Here is a 20710-nt window from a genome sequence, read left to right as displayed (position 1 = left end):
AACGTGTTCCCGACAGGATCAAGTGTGCCTTCCTCATCAAGGAGCAGAAGGTTGCTGGGAAGGTGTTAAAGGCATGAGCACAGTCAGAAAGCTCAATTTTAAAATGAAGCTTTTGGCCGGATGCAGTGGCTCAAGCCTGTAATCCCAGCACTTTGGGAGGCCGAGGCAGGCGGATCATGAGGTCAGGAGATGAAGGTCATCCCAGCTAACACGGTGAAACCCCGTCTCTCCTAAAAATACAAAAAAAAAAAAAAAATTAGCCAGGCGTAGTGGCACGTGCTTATAGTCCCAGCTACTCCAGAGGCTGAGGCAGAATTGCTTGAATCCAGGAGGCAGAGGTTGCAGTGAGGTGAGATTGCGCCACTGCACTCCAGCCTGGGCAACAGAGTGAGACTCTGTCTCAAAAAAAAAAAAAAGATAGTAATACAATGAAGCATTTCTCAGCCAAAAAAAAAAGGCAGGATGAGGGAACTGCGTGCAAGGAGCCACCTCTGGGGTGGGGCAAGGTGGCTGACTCCGGAGGCGCCAGGGCTTTCCATGGAACTGGCACTGTGCCATCGTGGGTCCTTGTCATGGTGTTATCCTTGTATATGCTGAAATGTTTCTGTGTACCCGTATCTGACAGGGGTAGGGAAGCAGAAGTCTCGGGGAGCCAGGGTGACATCATTCTGAGTTCAGCTCCACCTGAAAACTAGCCAGGGCAGCTGGGCACGGTGGTTCACACCTGTAATCCCAGCACTTTGGGAGGCCGAGGTGGGCAGATCGCTTGAGGTCAGGAGTTTGAGACCAGCCTGGCTAACACGGTGAAACCTTGTCTCTCCTGAAAATACAAAACTTAGACGGGCATGGTGGCACGTGCTTGTAATCCCAGTTACTTGGGAGGATGAGGCAGGAGAATGGCTTGAACCTGGGAGGTGGAGGTTGCTGTGAGCCAAGATCATGCCACTGCACTCCAGCCTGAGCGACAGACAGAGACTCCATCTCAAAAAACAGAAAATTAGGCACAGTCCAGGCCAGTCACAACCTTGGTCTAAGATGTTTACGTCTGAGGAAGCAGCTGCCTAATGCCCACGAGGACAAACTCCTAGGACGGCAGAAGGTTCAGATGCCACACAACAGTGTATGCTTGAAGATGACCACAGTGAGGCTTCGATGTGCCAAGGATAGCTTTCTTTAAATCAACAGAGCAATCCACTGTGTCAGGCTGTCAGCCCACGTGACAGACACAGCGTAGCTTTTCTATAGCTAAGACCCCTATATAAGAGGAGTTGAAAACAGCGACGGGCACCCCTCCGCTTGCTTTCTAAGGACGCTCTACTCTGTACCTGAGCAGCTTTCAGTAAACTCTTCTCAGTGAACTCTGCAACTCACCTTGAGTTTCTTCCTGCGTGAGATCCAAGAACTGTCTCTTAGGGGTCTGGATCAGAACCCCTTTTTCCTGCAACAATGGGATTTCACAAATTCATGTTGATAAGTTATATATAAAAATCTCAAGTTCTTCTCTCCCCCAAAATGAGACCCAACAAAAAACTCAGACTACTGAACACCAGCATCACTGAATGCCCAGGGCCAGTGTGCAAAGGAGAGGCAACCCCCTGCTCACAGCTACTCTGTAACCGCCTGTCTGGGCGGCCGGAGGGGGACCGGCCGTGGGATGTGCTGGCCTCAATCACTGGCCACATCTGGCCCTACCTGTCTGAAGCTGGTGTTGATTCCAGGAAAGGAGACGACGACGGGCCTTTAAAGTGGCTGGGTCCCCTCTTCCGCTCGCGTCCACAGCCTCCAGGTGGTCTCTGGTTTCAGAAAGCCACATGGAAAGCTCCCTCCTGGGTGATCTGCAAGGCGAGCCCCAGGGCTTGGGGGGCTGTCCCCATGGCGGAGAGCCTCACCTGCCCTCCAGTAACAGAATTAACTGCAGTGAAGGAGAGACGACAGTGTGGCTGTGGGAATGTTTATTCTGTGTTTATTCTGACATTCTGAACACAAACTAGACACCACAGAGGTGGGGCCCGATCCCAGCCTGCACAGCTGCGTGGTGACAGTGCAGCGTGTGGCCTCTGGCTGCAGCAGCAGCTTTCAGAGGGCTGGGGCCAATGCCAGGGAACCCAGGTTCAGCCGGGAGGGAGCAGGATCTGGGAGAGAAGATCCGAAAAGTGAGGCCTCGGGGCCTCTGCCGGACCCACCTGCTGGAATTTCCACCACCATCTGCTTCTACAGAGACTGATGACCACAGAGGTGTGAGGGGCTGGTCCCAGAGCCCCTTCCCCACCCACGCCCCATCTGCTGTGACCCTGACGATGGCCGCATCTCGCTCTGGCGGTTTCTCCAGGGGCTTTGGTGCCTTGCTGTGCTCACTGGGTCCTTCCACTCAGCATCCAGAGGCCGCTTCCCAGGATCCGCCTGAGCGCTGCCCCCTGCACACCCCCTACACGCTTCCAGGTAGGCTCTGCACCGCTGGCGCTGGGAGGAAGGGAAAGTCTGTCTTCTCTAGCGTCGGCCCGGGAAGCTGCCTTTGCAGCAAATGGCAGCGCTGTGAGGTATCCCTGTTTCATCATCCGGTTCCCTGGTGGGGGCTCAGCAAATTTCCCATGAAGATGAACTGCTGAACTTCGAGGCAAAGTACAGCCAATCCAGGGGCAGGCTCAGCAGGATGCGGTGTGGGGGACCAGCTGCCTCCAGAAATGTCCCCCACTGGCAGAAATCCACCCTCCTCCTGGCATTCCAATCAGCAATGAGTCCAGAGTCTTCGGTCTGCAGGAAAAGTGCTGAGAGCAGCCGGGGACTTCAGAGTCTTCCTGGTGACGCCCAGGAGATGCAGGGGTGCGGCGGGACCACCAGGGAGGACCTGTGAGCTCCTCACTGGCCAGGGTTCTGGCTGCGCTCACCAGTCCTGAGCAGCTCCCTCCAGTCTTTGGGGATCCGGGCCAATCGCATGGTGGAAACCCTGTGAAGCAGCAGCTACTCCCTGACTCTGGCCCAGGACGCATCCTCTGCCTGAGGGGGGCGGCATCGGGCTCCAGGAACAAAGCTGGGCCGAGCTAGTAAGAGGACAGTTGTGGGGGACACAATGATGACAGAGACTGGCAGGAGCACTGCCAGGACAAAAACCCAAATTAACGTCACAGAGTCTTGGTCGTTTAAACAAGCCTGAAGTGCACGTTTTCTAGTTGCAGCGTTACTCACTGCGAACCAAACCAACTTTTCTGCCTCTTTACACAGCGGGGTTCTGCAGTGGCCCGGCCTCTCTTCTGGGCACAAACACGCCTTCCGCAGGGTGGGGCACACAGGGCTGTGGGGACATGGGCACTCAGCAGTGGGGCTGGGCCACGTCCAGGGGCCTCCGTACAGCCTCCAGGAAGGTGCCTTCAGGGACCTGCTCTTTGGATGCTCAAAGGGACACGTGAGGGTCTCTGGAGAGGGAGGAGAGGACCCAGAGTGCCGTGGAGGGACCAGCCAGGGCCACTTACAGACTAGCCCAGCAAATCACACTGCCCGGGTCTCGGCTTCGATCTTCTGCTCCCCGTGCAGGCTCTCTGGGCCCGGCGGCTGCACCACGCTCTGGCGGATGGCGATCTCAGGGCCGCCTCCGTACAGGCTGTTCAGGTAGTTCCAGGTCTCCTCTGAAATCTGCCCGTAGTCAGCTCCTGCAGGGCACGAGAGGCATCCCTGGGTTCACCTTTGCCACCTCAAGGAAGCCACTGGCCTGGGCAGTGGGGGCTCCGCAGGGCCAGGCCCCAAAGGAGGAAGACGGCAACCAGGGCATCTATGCAAAGCTGTCAGATGGAAACCAGGATTTCCCAGAGGAACATCTGTCCTGCTAAGGGCCCCAGAGATGTGTTATTTCTGGCTGTGTCCCTCGTTCCTGGGAGTGGCGCTGACATAAACAGCAGGGTGGGCCAGGCCAGCAGCAGGCGGAGGGGTGGGACCCAGGGGACACAAGCAGACAGCAGGGTGGGCCAGGCCAGGCCAGCAGCAGGCGGAGGGGTGGGACCCAGGGGACACAAGCAGACAGCAGGGTGGGCCAGGCCAGCAGCAGGCGGAGGGGTGGGACCCAGGGGACACAAGCAGACAGCAGGGTGGGCCAGGCCAGGCCAGCAGCAGGCGGAGGGTGGGACCCGGGGGACACAAGCAGAGACCAAGCCCCTTGGGCCATCTCTCAGCCGCCTGGGCCTGGACTCGGGTGAACATCTCAGCCTGACTCTAAGACAGGTGGGAAGGGGGCTCCTGGAAGGACGGGGCTGGGCAGCAGCCTGGCAGCCAGGAAGCGCAGAGAGGAGCCTGGCTGACGCCGGGGGAACTCACCCTGCTTCAGCTGGACGTGGCCGCTTCCTTTGACCTGTGCAATCCTGCTGTTGTCAATGGGTCCGGGGGGCTCTGGAACAGACACACCAGGCTCGGGTTCAGCCCCTGCCACGCCCTCCACCCTCCGCAGCAGCAGAGCCATCCCAGGTGAGGCCGCCCCAGGCCTGGGGGTCAGCGTGAAGTCGCTAACGGAGGCGCCTGGGCCACCCAGTGCTCCTCTGCGGCAGTCTGAGGACCCAGCAGAGGGAATTTCCAGGATGCACAAGATCGTCTCAGACTCTGTGCTGGCCGCGGGAGCTGCGGTGGGCAGCCCATGCCCTCATCTCTGCTGGCAGCTGCCGCTCACCACACCCCTTCCCCTCTGCCCAGCTGTCTCATTTAGCCTCAGCAGCCACAGGACAAGACAGAGGTTTACAGAGACAGAGCCGAGGCCTGGGCAGGTGAAGTAACCACTCAAGTCACAGCTGGTAGAAGGCAAGGCCACCATCCAGGCCAGGGTGGGGGTTCCGGAGCTACGTTCTCAACCACAGCCACGCTGAAGGCCTCAGCCACCACCAGAGGCGCCTCAGAGTGGCCCTGGCACCTTCCCTGAGCAGCGGGATGGCAGTGAGGCCTTCCTTCCCGAGCACAGGTGGGTGCTTGTACTCCACACAAAGGGTCCCGTGAGCAGGACCATGGGCTCTGCCCACCCTGCCGGGCCCCAAAGACACAGGCAACCCATGGCTGGCTCTGCTGTTCCTCACTGGGGCTCTGGGGGGCCCTGGGAGCTTCCTTGTGATGGGGCCTGTCTCCATCTCTGTAAATCCAACGAGTTGGATGACAAATCTGTCATTTCGGGCAACACACTCCCCTGAGGAAAGGGCCTCGCAGGAGGGCAGAGCAGCTTGCTGGGCACAGCAGGAAGTGGAGAAGGGGAGGGGGCGCAGAGCAGCAGCAGCTTCCTGCCTCTGGGTGGGGACAGCGATCCCCATTGGGGACTGGCAGAGCCCCATGCTCTCTGTCCACTCTTCCCCCTGCACCTGGGGGAAGGTACGGGGCCTGCAGGAGCCCCTGTGTGCCGGCCCTCCCCTGCCAGCATCCCATCTCCCAGGAGGCCCCCGGGGCAGGTGAGTGCCAGGCCCCCCTCAGCTCACCGTTGTCCTTCCCCTTGACGAACGCCTCCCACTCCCGGAACCACTGCATGCTGATGCAGTAGATGACGCCCGGCGACTCCTCGGCCTGGAAGGCCTTGTTCAGCTGGGCAGGCGGGCAAGGACGGGAGGGGACAGAAGGCAGGTCAGCCTCTATTTACCTTCAGCAAGGATTTCCCAAACGCCCCCGCCCCAGGCCCTCACCCAGATGCTCAAGGTGAAAAATCAGAACCGCCAGACAAGCTCAAACAAAATGAACACACCCACCGCTCAGAGAGGACAGTGGCAACATTTTGTGGGTCTCTTCAATAACTGTTTGACCCAACTGAGACCACAAGGGAGATGCTAGTTTTTGAGACAGTCTCACTCTGTCACCCAGGCTGGAGTGCAGTGGCACGATCTCGGCTCACTGTAACCTCTGCCTCCCAGGTTCAAGCGATTCTCCCACCTCAGCCTCTTTTGAGTAGCTAGGACTACAGGCGCGTGCCACCACCTGGCTACTTTTGTATTTTTAGTAGAGATGGGGTTTCACTATGTTGGCCAGGCTGGTCTTGAACTCCTGACCTCAGGTGATCCGCCCACGTCGGCCTCTCAAAAGTGCTGGGATTACAGGTGTGAACCACCGCACCTGGCCTGGTAGATGCTAATTTTCCCTGGTTGAATAGAATGTGCCTATCTGCTCAGAGAGGCAGCTCTCCTTCTGACAGGAGCATTTTCTTTTTCTTTTTTCTTTTCTTTTTTGAGATGGGGCTCTGTGCCCAGGCGGGAGTGCAGCGGCGCAATCGTGGTTCACTGCAGCCTTGACCTCCTGGGCTCAAGTGATCCTCCCACCTCAGCCTCCTGAGTAGGTTGGACCACAAGTGCACACCACTATGCCCAGCCCAGACAGTATCTTTTTTGTTTTTGTTTTGAGACAGGGTCACTATTGCCCAGGCTGGGGTGCAGTGGCACGATCATAGCTCACTGCAGCTTCAACATCCCAGGCTTAGGTGATTCTCCCACCTCACTCAGCCCTCCAGGTAGTGGGGACTACAGGTATACACCACCGTGCCCAGGTAATTTTTGTATTTTTGGTAGAGATGGGGTTTCACCATGTTGGCCAGGTTGGTCTTGAACTCCTGGGCTTAAGTGATCCACCTGCCTCGGCCTCCCAAAGTGCTGGGATCACAGGCATAAGCCACTGTGCCCAGGCAGCAGAATCGTTTCCTAATGGCCACAAAGCACGGGCGTCCCTCAGTGTCTCTCACCGGGCCTTCCCTGTGAGTGGAGCGCGTCCTAACCCTGTCAGTAGTAGTGTGGCAGGGAGGGAGTGTGCCAGGAGCCTCACCTGCACTCAGCTCTTTCACAGAAGTCTGAATGACTGGAGGTCATTTTGGTTGTCACTAGCACTAGTGAGTAGAGGCCAAGGATGCTGCTAAACATCCTACAATGCATAGGATGGCCCCACAGTAAAGAATGATTCAGCCCAAAATAACACAGCCAAGGCTGAGAACGGCATCCATCTACTGGTTCTTTAAGCTCAACCGCACCCGGGCGATGAGCCTTCACTTACTCAAGCCAACCCTCTCACCAGGAAAAGTCCCCCTAGACACCTCGCCATCTAGTCCCCCGCAGAAGACTCCTTTCCTTTTTTTTTTTTTTTTTTCTTGAGACAGAGTCTCACTCTGTTGCCCAGGCTGGAGTGCAATGGCACAATCTGAGCTCACTGAAACTTCCGTCTCCCAGGTTCAAGCGATTCTCCTGCCTCAGCCTCCTGAGTAGCTGGGATTACAGGCACCTGCCACCATGCCCGGCTAATTTTTGTATTTTTAGTAGAGATGGGGTTTCGCCATGTTAACCAGGCTGGTCTCAAACTCCTGACCTCGAGTGATCTGTCTGCCTCAGCCTCCCAAAGTGCTGGGATTACAGGTGTGAACCACCGTGCCCAGCCTCAAAAGACTCCTTTCAAACTTGCTCAGGGACTACACAGGGCTCTTCTGTCCCCAAGTCCCCAAGTGCCCCAGGCAGAGGCTGGCACAGCCGCCCCCGTGCTGCCTTGCCGCATGCACCTTGATGAAGGTGTCGATCTCGATCCTCCTGCGCTTGGCCAACGCCTCGATCTCCACCTGGCAGATGGAGCACACGTACAGGTGGTTGACGGCGGGGCCACCCCCGAATCTGTGCTCAGGGTGGGAGGGAGAGAGAAACATGGCCTGAGGGGGGCACCAGTGAGGGGAGAGTGATCACTGCCTTCCACTTCCCCCTCAAGCCATCAGTGCCCCCTCAGCGCTGTCACAGGCCTGCACGCGCCTCTGTGTGAGCACCATGGAGCCTGCAAGGGAGCAGCACGCCCACAGTCCCCAAGAGGCCTTGTTTCAAGGCTGAGGACCAGATGAGCCAACACACTCAGTTGTGCTTCAGCCAGTTTCCTGTCCCTTGCGACTGGAAGGATCCAAGTGGATTCCCACAAACGACACGTGTCATTCTCCATAAGACAAGTGCAGGCGGCTCTGTGCTGCCGAGTGGAGGCCAGCGTGTGGTGAGGGGTCCTGGCGGCATTCCTTCCCTGTCCTCCCTTCTTTTCCTGCCCAGCTGGGCCCTGGACGGGACAGAGACTAGCTGGCCTCCCGGGCTCTCACCTGTTGTACAGGTGCTCCCAGACGTTCTGGGGCAGGATAACCACCAGGTCGTCGATGTAGTGGTATTTGTGGGGCGGGATGCCTGGGAAGAAGGTACAGGGAGTGAAGCTGTGGCTCGGCACACCTGCCCACCCTGCTCTCCCACCACAAGGGGGCGCCTCACCTCCGTGGGAGCAGAGGAAGGTCTGGTTGGTGATGGGTCCTGGCTCTGCGAAGGTGTTGAACTTGTTGAGCCACTCGCGGGACACGTAGAACCGCAGCAGGCTGGGCTCCCGCATGGCGGCCAGGGACACCACCTGCTGCCGCTCCCGCACGGCCTCCTCGCTGCTCTTCCTGCGGGGTGAGGAGGGGGCGAGAAGCTGTGCCTGACGGCTGCCACCTCCAGACACATGCAGAGCCCTCATCCCAGTGCACCTGGGGCTACCGGCCCTGTCCACCTCCTGGGTTCCTCAGGGGTCCTGGACATGTGAGCAGCGCCCCTGTGCACCAGCCAGGGCCCTGGAGAAGGCTCCAAGCTGCCTTCCTGCATTCCCCACAGCAGCCAGAGAGCTCTTTCTTAATCCAAGTCCTCACTTCCCTGGTTCAAAACCCTTCCAGGCACTGTCCCCTACATACACCCAGAAGGCCCATGGGTCCCAGGGGACGGGGGTGGTGAGGTTCCTCCACCAGGCCGGGCCCGGCGCCCACCTGTAGAAGAGGACGTAGCCCTCGGCGTTCTGCACCACCGTCTCATGGACTTCTGTGACGTACTGGTCGTCAAATTCGTACCACTGCCCATTGATCACGTTCTGGCAGTAGGCGATGTAGTGCCCACCTGCGGCAGAGCAGACGGGTCACAGGGATCCTAGCGGATGGGGGCAGCAGGGGAGGGGACATGACTCACTGCCTGCCGTGCCGTGGTGGCAGATGACTGAGAGGAGGTCGTAGGTGGTGATCTGGGATGTGCACTCCTTGGCAAGAAAGGGGCGCAAGTCGAGCCCCTCGAGGGGGAAGGAGACGTGGCTGTTGATCTTGAATGAGTACATCACCTCGTGCCGAAAGCGCTTCAGGTGAATGCACAGGATCTGCGGGGACAGAGAGCGGGCCGGTCACCTAGGAAGAAATGACGCGGATGCTCGCAGCCCTGCCCCCGGGCCCAGGACAGCTGATGGGATCATGAAAGCTGACTCCATTGGAACAAATCCAAGAGTTCCACGTGGTCCAGACTGGGCTCACTCTAAGTCACACAGATCATTCCCACCTCCACGGCTGAGAACTGGACCCCGAGAGCTGCACTGAGCCATCAAGTTTACCAGTTCTGTCGGCACTGCCTTTGAGAAGCCACAAAGCCTCCCCGAACCAACACAGCCCCATCCTGGGCCCCCTCTGCTGGGGCCCTCTCCTCTTTGCTACAGCCACACGTGCCTTCGTTGGCGCGGACAAGCCTGCTCCTGCACTGGGGTTTTGTCTGTTCCTTCTGTGCCTTCCATCCACGACGCTGACACCAGCCTACAACCTCCAGGCCTCACTCAGACATCACTCCTCAGAAAGGCCCCTGGCAACAGCCCCGGCTGGGCCAGCTCTCCTCCCACCACTCTGTCGCCGGCAGGAGCCATAGCTGCCTCAGTGGGGCTGGTGCCCCAGCATCCCACACACCTGCCTCCCACTGGGCCCTCACACAACACGTTAGACAACAAATGTGCTGAGGCCACCGAGAGAGAGCACCGAGTCAGTCGGAAAAATGTGCCCCCTGCCAACCCTTCCCAGAGGTTTCTCAGCCAAAGCTATGGAGTCTCCGTGGTCCCTGCAGCACAGAAGTGCCCGAGCAGTGGAGCAGGGTCAGCCCCCGCCTGGTGTGTGCTGGTGTGCACCCCGAGACAGCTGAGAAGGAGGCTGCCAAGGCCGCTGGCTCACCTCGGGCAACCGCAGGACTCTGCAGTACTTCACTCCGTTCCGCAGCCTGGGGAGGAAGCACAAGCCAGCTTCAGTGTCCGGCACCAGGCCAGGGGAGCAGCCCTCCACCCGGCTCTCTTCTGGGAAGGCAGGATTGTGGGGGGCTCTCTGCAGAAACCCAAGGGGAATATGTAGGGCACAGAAACGGGCAGTTAAGGAAAAGACCGGGGAAGGCTCACTTACTTCTTACACCGCTCACAGCTGTACATGTTGTCACCTAGGGCAGTAAAACAAAGGGTCAGAGGTTAGCGAGGATGGGAAATAGGGGAGCAAAAAAAAGTGACTATAATGATTTCTGCTTAAGAAATAAAACCTGGCCGGGCACAGTGGCTCATGCCTGTAATCCCAGTACTTTGGGAAGCCGAGGCAGGTGGATCCCGAGGTCAGGAGTTCGAGGCCAGCCTGGAACTAGTGGCGAAACCCCATCTCCACTAAAAATACAAAAATTAGCTGGACGTGATGGTGCATGCCTGTAATCCCAGCTACTCAGGAGGCTGAGGCAGGAGAATCACTCGAATTGGGGCTCAGGGCAGAGGTTGCAGTGAGCCAAGATTGTGCCACTGCACTCTAGCCTAGGTGACAGAGTGAAATTCCGTCTAAAAAAAAAAATAAAAAGAAGAAAAAGAAATAAAACCTGAGAGATACTGGAGGGAGGGAAGGCCCTGGCTGGGCCCCACAGACAAAATCCATACAAGGGAGAAATGCATATATTTGACCCCAGAAATACTTCAACATCTGTAAGACACCACCAAAAGCAAAATTAAAAGGCAAAAGGCAAAATGGAGGTGGGGGGGGGAGAAGTGCAACATTAACAGAAAATGTATTTGAAACAATTTTTTTGAGATAGTGTCTTGCTATGTTGCCAGGGCTGGTCCTGAACTCCTAGGTTCAGGGGACCCTCAGCCTCCAGAGCAGCTGGGATCACAGGTACATGCCACCCTGACGGGCTTAAAATCTTAATGTATAGTTTCCCCCCCCATGCACACTGAAAATTAAGTCAAAATGGGATCAAAGACCTCAATATAAGACCTAAAACTGTAACACTTTTAGGAGAAAAGTAGGAAAAAAGCTTTATGACATTGGACCTGGCAATGATTTCTGAAACACACCACCAAAGGTGCAGGCAACCAAAGCAAAAGACACAAACCACAGAATGAAACGCGCCATACAGGATGAGAGGACAGGGTTACAAGTCACACATCTAGACATATAAAGAACTCCTATAACTAATAAGGCTGGCGCCGTGGCTCACACCTATAATCCCAGCACTCTGGGAAGCCAAGGCAGCAAATCATTTGAGGTCAGGAGTTCAAGATCAGCCTGGCCAACATGGCGAAACCTCATCTCTACTAAAAATACAAAAATTAGTCAGGTGTGGTGACACGTGCCTGTAATCCCAGCTACTCGGGAGGCTGAGATGGGAGAACTGCTTGCACCCAGGAGGCGGAGGCTGCAGTGAGCCAAGATCATGCCATTGTACTCCAGCCTGGGTGACAGAGTGAGACTGTTGCAAGAAAAAAAAGAATCCCATAACCAGCAACAAAAAACAAAATAGGCAAAGGACTCACATAGATGTTTTTCCAAAGACTTACAAACAGCCAACAAGCACATAAAAAGACACTTCACATCACTATCATTAGGAAATGCAAATCAAAACCGCAACGAGGCCGGGTGCAGTGGCTCACACCTGTAATCCCAGCACTTCGGGAGGCCAAGTCAGGTGGATCACCTGAGGTCAAGAGTTGGAGACCAGCCTGGCCAACATGGTGAAACCCCGTTCTACTAAAAACACAAAAATTGGTTGGGCATGGTGGCACGTGCCTGTAATCCCAGCTACTCGGAGGCTAAGGCAGAAAAATCGCTTAAACCTAGGAGGTGGAGGTTGCAGTGAGCCAAGATCATGCCATTGCACTCTAGCCTGGGCGTCAAGAGCGAGACTCCGTCTCAAAACAAAACAAAACAAAAAAACCCACAATGAGATACCACCTCATACCCACGAGGTTGACTCCCATCAAAAAAGTAAACAGAAAATGAGTGTGGGCGAGGATGTGGAGAAACTGGAACTCTTGTGCGTCACTGGTGGGAACGTGAAATGGGGTGGCCACTGTGGAACCCAGTACGGTGGCTCCTCAAGAAATTAAAAATAGGCATAGACCCAAAGGGATGAAAGAAGAGAGGTGTGCACACCCATGGTCAGAGCAGCATTCCACACAATAGCTAACAGGGAAGTGGCCCGAGTGTCCACTGATGGATGAACGAATAAGCAGAATGGCCCCAGCCATCCACACAATGGAACGATAAATAACCAGCCTACAAAAGGCAGGGCATTCTGACACACACTGCAACGTGGATGAGCCCTAAGGACGTTATGCTCAGTAAAAGCCATCAGTCACAAGATGGCAAATACTGTATAATTCCACTTATACGAGGCCCTTTAGAGCAGTCAAATTCACAGACTTGAATGTGGAGGTTGCCAGGGGCTGGGAGGTGGGAGTAGGGAGCTGTTTCACGGATACTGAGTTTCAGGTTTGCAAGATGGAAAAGTTCTGGAGGTAAATGAGGAGGATGCCTGTGCGACCATGTGCATGTATTTCATACTACTCAGCCTGGCACTTTCTGTTAAAAATAGCGTTTGAGATGGTTATGGTGGCAAAGTTTACATTTTGTGTATTTTACCACAATTGAAAATTGGAAAAAAAAAAAAAAAAGAGAGAGAGAGTTTTCCCAAAGGTTTAGATGCCAAATAGCCAACAGAGAAAAAGGGCAAGGATAGAATGGGCAACGTTTAAATAAATACAAAGAGCCAGTATATTTAACAAGAAATGTAGAAACTCATCAGTAATCAAGGAAATGAAAAATTAACACACAATATCATTTTTGCCCACCAAATTGGTAAAAATAAAAATAAGTAAACACCCAAGAGCTGCAAGATGGTAGGGCTGGGAGATCACGTGGCCCCGGCCCATCCTGGCTGGCAGTGGGGGTGGGAATCTTGGAAGCGGAGTTCAACCTTGGAAGCCAAGTCTAGCCTGGCCGTGCATCCCACAAGCCCTGGGCTGCATGCTGGCCTGCTGGGGTCTGCACACCCCTGTCCCCACAACCCTCCACCTCCCCAACCCTTGCCAGCCAGGTCACTCACCCTTCAGCTCATCAGCGGCAAAGAAGGCAGCAAGGCAGTCTTCCAGGGTGACGACAGGCCCCCAAAACCAGCTGGGGGTACAGGATACCACAAACCTACAGACAGAAAAGGAGTGCTGGGTGCTGCCAGGGCCTGGGCAAGAACAGGGGCTGAAGGGACTCTGGCTGAGGTCTGTCAGGCCTGAGCCACAGAAGGACCCTGAAGGCCCAGAGTGGCAGCCAGGCATGGTGGGTCAGGGCAGAGGCCTGGAGCCAGACCCCTCTGTGTCCTGGGTCAAGTGGCATCACTCTCCCCAAGCCTGGCCTCCTTCATCTGTGTTGCGGTCATGATCATGCTGCCCCCTCCCTGGGGCCGTGCGGGTCTCTGGCCTCAGGCGGGTGAGGCCGCCCTGAGAAAGCTGCTGCCCCCTGCCCACAAGGCCTGTGTCCTGCTGCTGCCCTCCCTTCAACCTGCCATGTGGTCACCTCCCTGCTGTCACTGCCCTCCAGCTCCAAGGGACCATCCAATCCTGTCCACTCCAAAGTAGCCAAGAAATCCCCTGCTTATTAAGCCAACTCCTCTGCAGCCCCCAGATCCTCCCAGGACCTCCCTGGTCCCCCAAATGCGTGGACTTCACTGTGTAGTGTCTCCCGCCCAGGAAAACCAGGACAAGGCCCAGCCCGTGTTGTCCAGTAGTGGCAAGGTGGGCGCACCGTCGGATGTACTCCACAATGAAGGCCAGCCAGCCCTGGGCAGCATAGCTGTCCCCACAGGCGCCTGGCTTGGCCGGCACATTCTGGTAGATGGCTGAGTGGAGCTTGGCCAGGTCCTCCTTGCCAGGAATGGGCAGCGATAGGTCCTGGAACGTCTCCACTGTGGTGGACACCTGTGGGGTTAAACGTCAGTCTGCTGCCCATCCTCTGGCAATATCTGCACCCCAAATCCCAACCAGCAGGTGAGGGGCAGAGGGCCTGCTCCCTGGGCCATAGACACGGGATCCACGCAGGCAGGGCCCTCCCCTGGAGAAAAGCAGGGAGCACCCGTGGACAGCCCACCCTGCACCCAGTTAGGGCAAGAGCTGCTGAAGCCGCTGGCAGCCTGGCCCAGCTCCCCCGATCCCTGGGGCACCCACCCGGTCACAGGTGAGACACTGCACGAGGCTGAGGATAGAGCCGTCAAAGATGTCTGAGATGACGCTGCGGTAGCGCTGCTCCTTCCGCCTCCGGCTGCCGGCACTCAATACCTGGGCTGGGGACACAGCGCAGGACTAGCCCAGCCTCCACCTGCCTGGCCAGGGCAAGGTGCAGGCCCTGGGGCTTCCTTTGACAGGATGTGGAGTGACATATGCGAGTCATGTGACTGGGCAAGCAATTCACCATCTCGCACCTCTGTGTCATCCTCTGCAAAACGTGGCTCCCACACTGGTGTCTCAGGGGTGTACCTGAGAGGAGCCCATAGCCCGGCCCCCTGCCACATGGGACCATGAGAAAGGCAGCCACGGGTGCAGTCTGCACTCCCAGCCCCAAGTTGACCCACCCTCCCCTGTGCCCACCGAACCTTTCTTGAGCACATACGATGGTGCCATCCTCACAGGGCTTGCACGAGGGGGACTGCTAGACAGCTTGGCATGGCCCTCATGGTGGTGGACGGGGCTGCAGGGGCGAGAGGAGCTGCGTAGGTGGGCATCATTGTCCGGCTCTGGGGGCAGAGAGGGCACCATGCTGGGCCAGGGCAGCCAGGCCGGCTCTGCGAGTGGGCAGGAAGATGACCTGCCAGCCCCTCCTAAAGGGACGAAGGCCTGACCCCAATGTGTCTCATCTGTCACGTGCCCAATCCTGGCCCCAGCACACAGGCCGGAGCAGAGCTGTCCATTCCACTTCCGGCGGAAGGCTCAAGGCTCTGGGAGAGGGCTCTGAATTGGGCTCCAGCGTTATGAGCTAGGGGACCCTGGGCACATCACTGACCCCCCTAGAGGCTGACTTCCCCACTGTCATTCGGGTCTAGTGAAGAACCCATCCCCTGGGTCCCACTGCAGGTCGGCGCTCAGCACCCAGTAGGTACTGGGTCACAGGCTGAGGTTCCTCCCGCAGCCCCCAGCCAGCTGATACCTGGCGTCCGGCAGGGGCTGGCGGACCGTGGTGATGGGGGCTGGGCCTCCACAGGCTGGTCATCAAGGGCAGCCATGGTGGTGTCCACATCAGCATCCTCGTCCACTTGCTCCGAGTTTGTGCGCTGCTGGCCCCAGGAGAACTTGCGGTCCTTCATCCGCTCCTTCTCAGAGATGGCTCTGCCTGCCTCATCTGGGATCAGCAGCTCCGTCTCGGCCTGCGAGCTGCCCCCGCCACGCCCCTGCCCGTCACCCTCACCCCTGTCACTGCTCGAGTCGCAGGACAAGAACTCATCTTCTGATGGGCTCCGGTCACCCTCCCGTTTCTCATCTGTGTCACTCGAGTCTGAGTCCCGAGCCTCTGTCAGCGCCACCGTGGCCACCACTGGCTCCTTGAGCTCCTCATGTAGCTGGTCCATCAAGCAGCGAAGGAACTCTTGGGTGTCCTAGAACCAGGGGCTGCATCAACAGGGTTCTCCTGGAGGCAGGAGGAACCAGCCTCCAGCGCCCTGTGGCTGATGAGAGCACCAGCCTCCATCTGGGAGGGCCTCATGGGCGACCCCTGCAGAGGAGCTGCTCACCCCTACAGCGGCCTCCCAGGGCAGTCTGTCCTAACCCCATTCTTCTGAGGATGACAGTGAGGACTGGAGAGGCTAAAGGACTCCTACCAGGACACACAGCTATAAAGTGGCAGAGCCAGGTATGCACCTGGGTCCATGCAACTCCCCGGCTCTGGCTCTGAATCGCCTGCCTCTGCTGCAAGCTCAGTACGGGAGGGACAGGGAGGCAGGACCACATTGAGCCCGAGCCACCTTTCTCTCTACAGAAGAGGCCAGTGGAGGTGGGCAGGGAGGTGGAGGAAGGATGAGGAAGTGTGATGCCAAAAGGGAGGGCTCACCTGAGTCCTGCCCCAAGCCACGCCACCCACAGGCCAGGCCGTCTGCGTGCTCCACCCTTCCTTCGGCTCCCCCTGCTCCCTCAGTCCCTATGCCAGCCCCCATGTCCCTCACTGCCTGCTCTCACCTTCCCACAGACCTGGGCATGACTCAGACTAAGCTGCCCCTGCAGGCTGCCTGGGTTTCAAATCCCAGCAATGACCACTTTGTCCTGACCACTCTGTGACTGGGCCACCAGCACAGCAGGAAGTCAAGGCAGCAGGGGCTTGGGCAGAGGCGCCCCGTGAGCCCCACTGAGATCTGCGTGCTCATACAGGAGGTGCACTGGGAGGTCAGAACATGGTGGCAGAAGCAGACCCCAGCAGCTGTGGGGGTGCTGGGCATTGGAGGACGTGGGTTCCAAGCCCAAATCAGCCCCAGCAGTCCCTGACCTGGATGTTAGAAGTAGCCCGCAGCCCAGGCTCTGATCCCCAGGAAGCAGGGGTCACGAAGCAGTCAGAGTCAGCCCTCATGTCACACATCTAGAAAGAGGAACCTGGCTCTCTCCACTCACACTCAGGGAAGGGAGGGATCGGGAGTGACTCCCCAGGTGTCAGACTCAGATCAGATGAATGAACCACCGGGTTCTGTTGCATCAAGGAGGGGACACGTGTCCTGTGGCAGGCACGATCAAAGGCCCTTTCAAGAAGAGGCTTTCAATCCTCCATCTAGTTCTCTTTCTGGTTCTTCCTTTCAACAAAAGTACTATGTGTTCCTTGCCAAAATCTCAATCCATGCAGAAGCACGAAAGCGTCTTTTGGCCCTTTAGAGGCGCCTGCAGCTGCGTCTACAGTTCGGCCTCAGAAGCATCCCCGCATTATGTCCTAGAACCAGAGAAAGGGATGCTTCTGCTGGAGTTCAGATGGAGTCCTGCAGCAGCGCATGGCCCTCCGTAACGGCATCCTGACCCAGAGCTGAGAGCCAGTGGGGCGCCCTGCACAGAGTCGGGGTGGCACTGTGCTGAGGGATGGGCTCAGGTAGGCCTGAATGCCATCTCTGCCAGGATGTGCTGTGTGACCTGGGTGAGTGGTAGAACCTCTCTGAGCCTCAGCTCTTTACCTGTAACATGGGGGTGACAACAGTGCCCACTTCGTGAGAGTTCTATGAGGACTAAGTTATGACCACTTAAATGGTGCACAGTGAATTTTAGTCATTGTGGATGTTATCACTCCCCAAAGAGAGAGGTGTCCAGGCAGTGCTGAGCTTCTCAAGCAGGAACCAAAGGCCCGGCAGCCTTCATCCTGGGACAGGACAGCAGGCAGCGGGTAAGGGAGGGTGGATGGCGTCCTTACATGACTGCCACTCCATCCATGGCGCTCATTCAGGCAGTACAAGAGGCGACCCAGCCTGGTCCAGCTCTGCCTGCAGGCCTGGTGTGAAAGCCCAGGCCAGGGGCCATCTGGGGCAGGAGGCTGGAAGGCAGGAGCCATCAGCCCAGGGCTGAGGCGTACGCATGGCTGCACTCTGTCTTGGTCTCATGATTTTATCAAACAGAAAAATGTGGTTGGTTTCAAAGGGGTTCTCTAGATTAAAAAAAAAAAAAATCTTAAATCAAAATTTTTACTTTAGTAAAAGTGAAATTTCGCCTGTGGTTTGGGGAAGTGAAACCCTGTGCCATTTTGAGTGCAATGCAGAGGGGCACAGCACAGGCCCTGAAGCAAGGTTGCCCAGGTTCAAATCTCCCCTCTGCTGGGTGCAGTGGCTCATGCCTATAATCACAGCACTTTGGGAGCCTGAGGTGGGATGACTGCTTGAGCCCGGGAGGTCAGGGCTGCGGTAAGCCATGACTGTCCCACTGCACTCCAGCCTGGATGACAAAGTGAGACCCTGTACCCACCTCGCTAAAAGAAAGAATTCCCCTCCACCATTTACTAGCTGTGTGGCCTGTGCAAGTGGCTCAGCCCCCTGAACCTCAGTCTGCCCATCTGTGAAGTGGGGTTAAATGTCAGCAGGTTGCTGGGAGGCGCCACTGTCCTCACATGTGTGAAGGGCTTAGGAATGAGAGCCTGGTCCCTGAGACCTGCCAACCAGTGCTCAGCTGCCATTGCAATTTTCCACTCTGGTTTTGGCGTCAAAGTCAGGCCTGGTGGGTCATGGCCTTCAGTGTCCCCTGGGCAGCTCAGATGGCTTACCTGCTGGGCATAGCCTCGGAACATTGGGTTGACCAACTTGATCCCATGAGACAGACTGGTGGGGACCACGTAGCTTGGCCTGTAGGAAGCCCAAACCCATTAGTCCAGGTAGTCTGCCTTGAGCTGCTCATTCCCGAGAGAAGCAGGCAGCCAGCCAGTCAGGCTGGATCAGAGTGAGGCGTTTCCTGACATACGGGGAGGGGCCTACTCAGCCAGGAGCCCCAAGAGGCTCACACATCTCTACAGACAAGAAGAAAATGTCAAGTCATAGCTGCCTCAATTAAGCAAAGAGCTCAAATAAAATGGCATCATTTCCTGCTGGCGCACAACAAACTCGCCTAAACATGATTTGTTTTTGTTCTGAAACACTTACTGTGGTTTTCTCATTTCAAAAGACATGTTCATTATTGACAAATCTAAAATTTCAGAAAAGTACAGGAGAAAAACGCCACCACTAATGGCACCAGATACTTACCATTAGATTTCTGGATTTTTCTGTGAAACTACAGATGCATATACAAAAATACGTACAGATATACACTTAAACTTGGCTTCTTACACAGCGGAACTATACTGTACCACGCTGGTTTTCTTGTGTTTTTGTTTTTTGTTTTGTTTTGAGACAGTCTTGCTCTGTTTCCCAGGCTAAAGTGCAGTGGCGCGATCTTGGCTCCCTGCAACCTCCGCCTCCTGGGTTCAAGTGATTCTCCTGTCTCAGCCTCCCAAAGTGCAGGGACTACAGGTGTGCGCCACCATGCCCAGCTAATTTTTGTATTTTTAGTAGAGACAGGGTTTCACCATATTGGCCAGGCTGGTCTCGAACTCCTAACTTTGTGATCCACCCACCTCAGCCTCCCAAAGTGCTGGGATTACAGGAGTGAGCCACTGCGTGCTGACTTTTTTTTTCTTTTTTTTTTTTGAGACAGGGTCTCACTCTGTCACCCAGGCTGAAGTGCAATGGCATGATCAAGGCTCACTGCAGCCTGCCTCAACCTCCTGGGCTCAAGCAATCCTCCCACCTCAGCCTCCTGAGTAGCTGGGACCACAAGTGCACACACCACGCTTGGCTAATTTTGTAGTTTTTGTAAAGGTGGGGTCTTGCTATGTTGTCCAGGCTGGTCTCAAACTCCCAGGTTCAAATGATTCTCTTGCCTTGGCCTCTCAAAGTGCTGGATTTACAGGTGTCAGTGACTGCATCTGGCCCCACGCTGGTTTTTAATCTGGTTCTACACGTAATACATATTTCTCCCATGCTGGGTTTTTTTGTTGTTGTTGTTTTTGTTTTTTTTTGAAACGGAGTCTGGCTCTGTCGCCAGGTTGGAGTACAGTGGCACAATCTTGGCTCACTGCCACCTCCACCTCCCGAGTTCAAGTGATTCTCCTGCCTCAGCCTCCCGAGTAGCTGGGACTACAGGTGCACACCACCATGCCCAGCTAATTTTTGCATTTTTATTAGACACAGGGTTTCACCATGTTGGCCAGGATGGTCTCAATCTCTTGACCTCGTGATCCGCCTGCCTCAGCCTCTCAAAGTACTGGGATTACAGGCGTGAGCCACTGCGCCTGGCCCTATGCTGGTTTTTCATCTGCTTCTACACGTAATACATATTTCTATGTGCTCATTTTAAATTATTCCCAACTTTGACTTTTCCTAGAGAAATAGATCTAATCACAGACTCTGGTCTTTAAATTCATTTCATACTGTGCCAGAAGCTCCATCCAGTCTGTGACTCCCTGCCCCACACCACCTCCTCCACACACAGCTGTGGCTGAGGCCGGGTCACCATGTCTCTTGGCAAAGACATCTACCCAGTGGCTGCTGGCTAGGGTCAACAGCAGGTCAAATTCTAGCTCACCTTTTGCAGGTTCTATGACCTTAAGCAAGATACTTAAAGTTCTCGCACCTCAGTTTCCCTATTTGTAAAACAGGACTGGATGCAATTTCACCCCGCAGGCTTGCTACAAGCATTACCCAGGACAAAGTGAGGCAAGCCCTCGCTGGGGGCTGAATCCATAGGAAGAGCTCAATCATGGGTGCTGACAGGAAACCCCAGTCCCCACACACCGCCCAAGGCTAGGGATGCAGCTGCTCACCGTTTCTTGTGCCAGACCTCAGAGACCAGCTTCTGGTAGCTCTTGCACAGGGCTGGCTTTTTGTCTGTGCGCACCAGGCCTCCACACTCCAGGAAGAACTGAGTCAGCGGTGGGCTGGGTGCAAGGGAGAGAGAGAGGCAGGTCAGGAAAGCAAACGAGGCAGGTGGCACGGTTTAGAAAGGGCTGCGTAGCGGGGAGCCCTGAGTGCTCGCGCAGGGAGCACAGTAACCCTGGACCCAGAAATGCCTAAAGGTGACTAGAAGGCTCCTACCAGTTATGAGAAAATTGTATCCTCCAAAATTCATCTGTGAAGCCCTAATCCCCAGTACCTGAGAGTGTGAC

At 56.1% G+C, this 20710-nt stretch overlaps 1 protein-coding gene across 3 annotated transcripts in view; it reads right to left on the bottom strand.

Annotated features, from left to right (window-relative positions):
- Nucleotides 1-1935: 1935 nt before the first annotated feature.
- The window catches only part of USP20 (ubiquitin specific peptidase 20), a 46196-nt gene continuing 27421 nt past the window's right edge, over nt 1936-20710 (bottom strand). For 2 of the 3 annotated variants that reach the window (XM_008005956.3, XM_008005957.3), the window contains exons 9-25: nt 20369-20482; nt 18275-18353; nt 15209-15653; nt 14658-14798; nt 14233-14348; nt 13814-13986; nt 13122-13216; nt 10166-10199; nt 9944-9989; nt 8934-9114; nt 8738-8864; nt 8214-8383; nt 8051-8132; nt 7481-7589; nt 5436-5538; nt 4303-4374; nt 1936-3644 (exon numbers count right to left, since the gene is read on the bottom strand). In XM_008005956.3, the coding sequence (XP_008004147.1) occupies nt 3484-3644; nt 4303-4374; nt 5436-5538; nt 7481-7589; nt 8051-8132; nt 8214-8383; nt 8738-8864; nt 8934-9114; nt 9944-9989; nt 10166-10199; nt 13122-13216; nt 13814-13986; nt 14233-14348; nt 14658-14798; nt 15209-15653; nt 18275-18353; nt 20369-20482 (2248 nt within the window). In that variant the 3' untranslated portion in view covers nt 1936-3483. The remainder of the gene's footprint in view (nt 3645-4302; nt 4375-5435; nt 5539-7480; nt 7590-8050; nt 8133-8213; nt 8384-8737; nt 8865-8933; nt 9115-9943; nt 9990-10165; nt 10200-13121; nt 13217-13813; nt 13987-14232; nt 14349-14657; nt 14799-15208; nt 15654-18274; nt 18354-20368; nt 20483-20710) is intronic. The other variant, XM_008005958.3, reaches the window with a different exon arrangement.

The sequence above is a fragment of the Chlorocebus sabaeus genome, chromosome 12 (genome assembly GCF_047675955.1).
Source record: "Chlorocebus sabaeus isolate Y175 chromosome 12, mChlSab1.0.hap1, whole genome shotgun sequence".
NCBI lineage: Eukaryota > Metazoa > Chordata > Mammalia > Primates > Cercopithecidae > Chlorocebus > Chlorocebus sabaeus.
The sequence above is the reverse complement of the archived record's forward strand: the minus strand, read 5'-3'. Positions and strand labels throughout refer to the sequence as shown.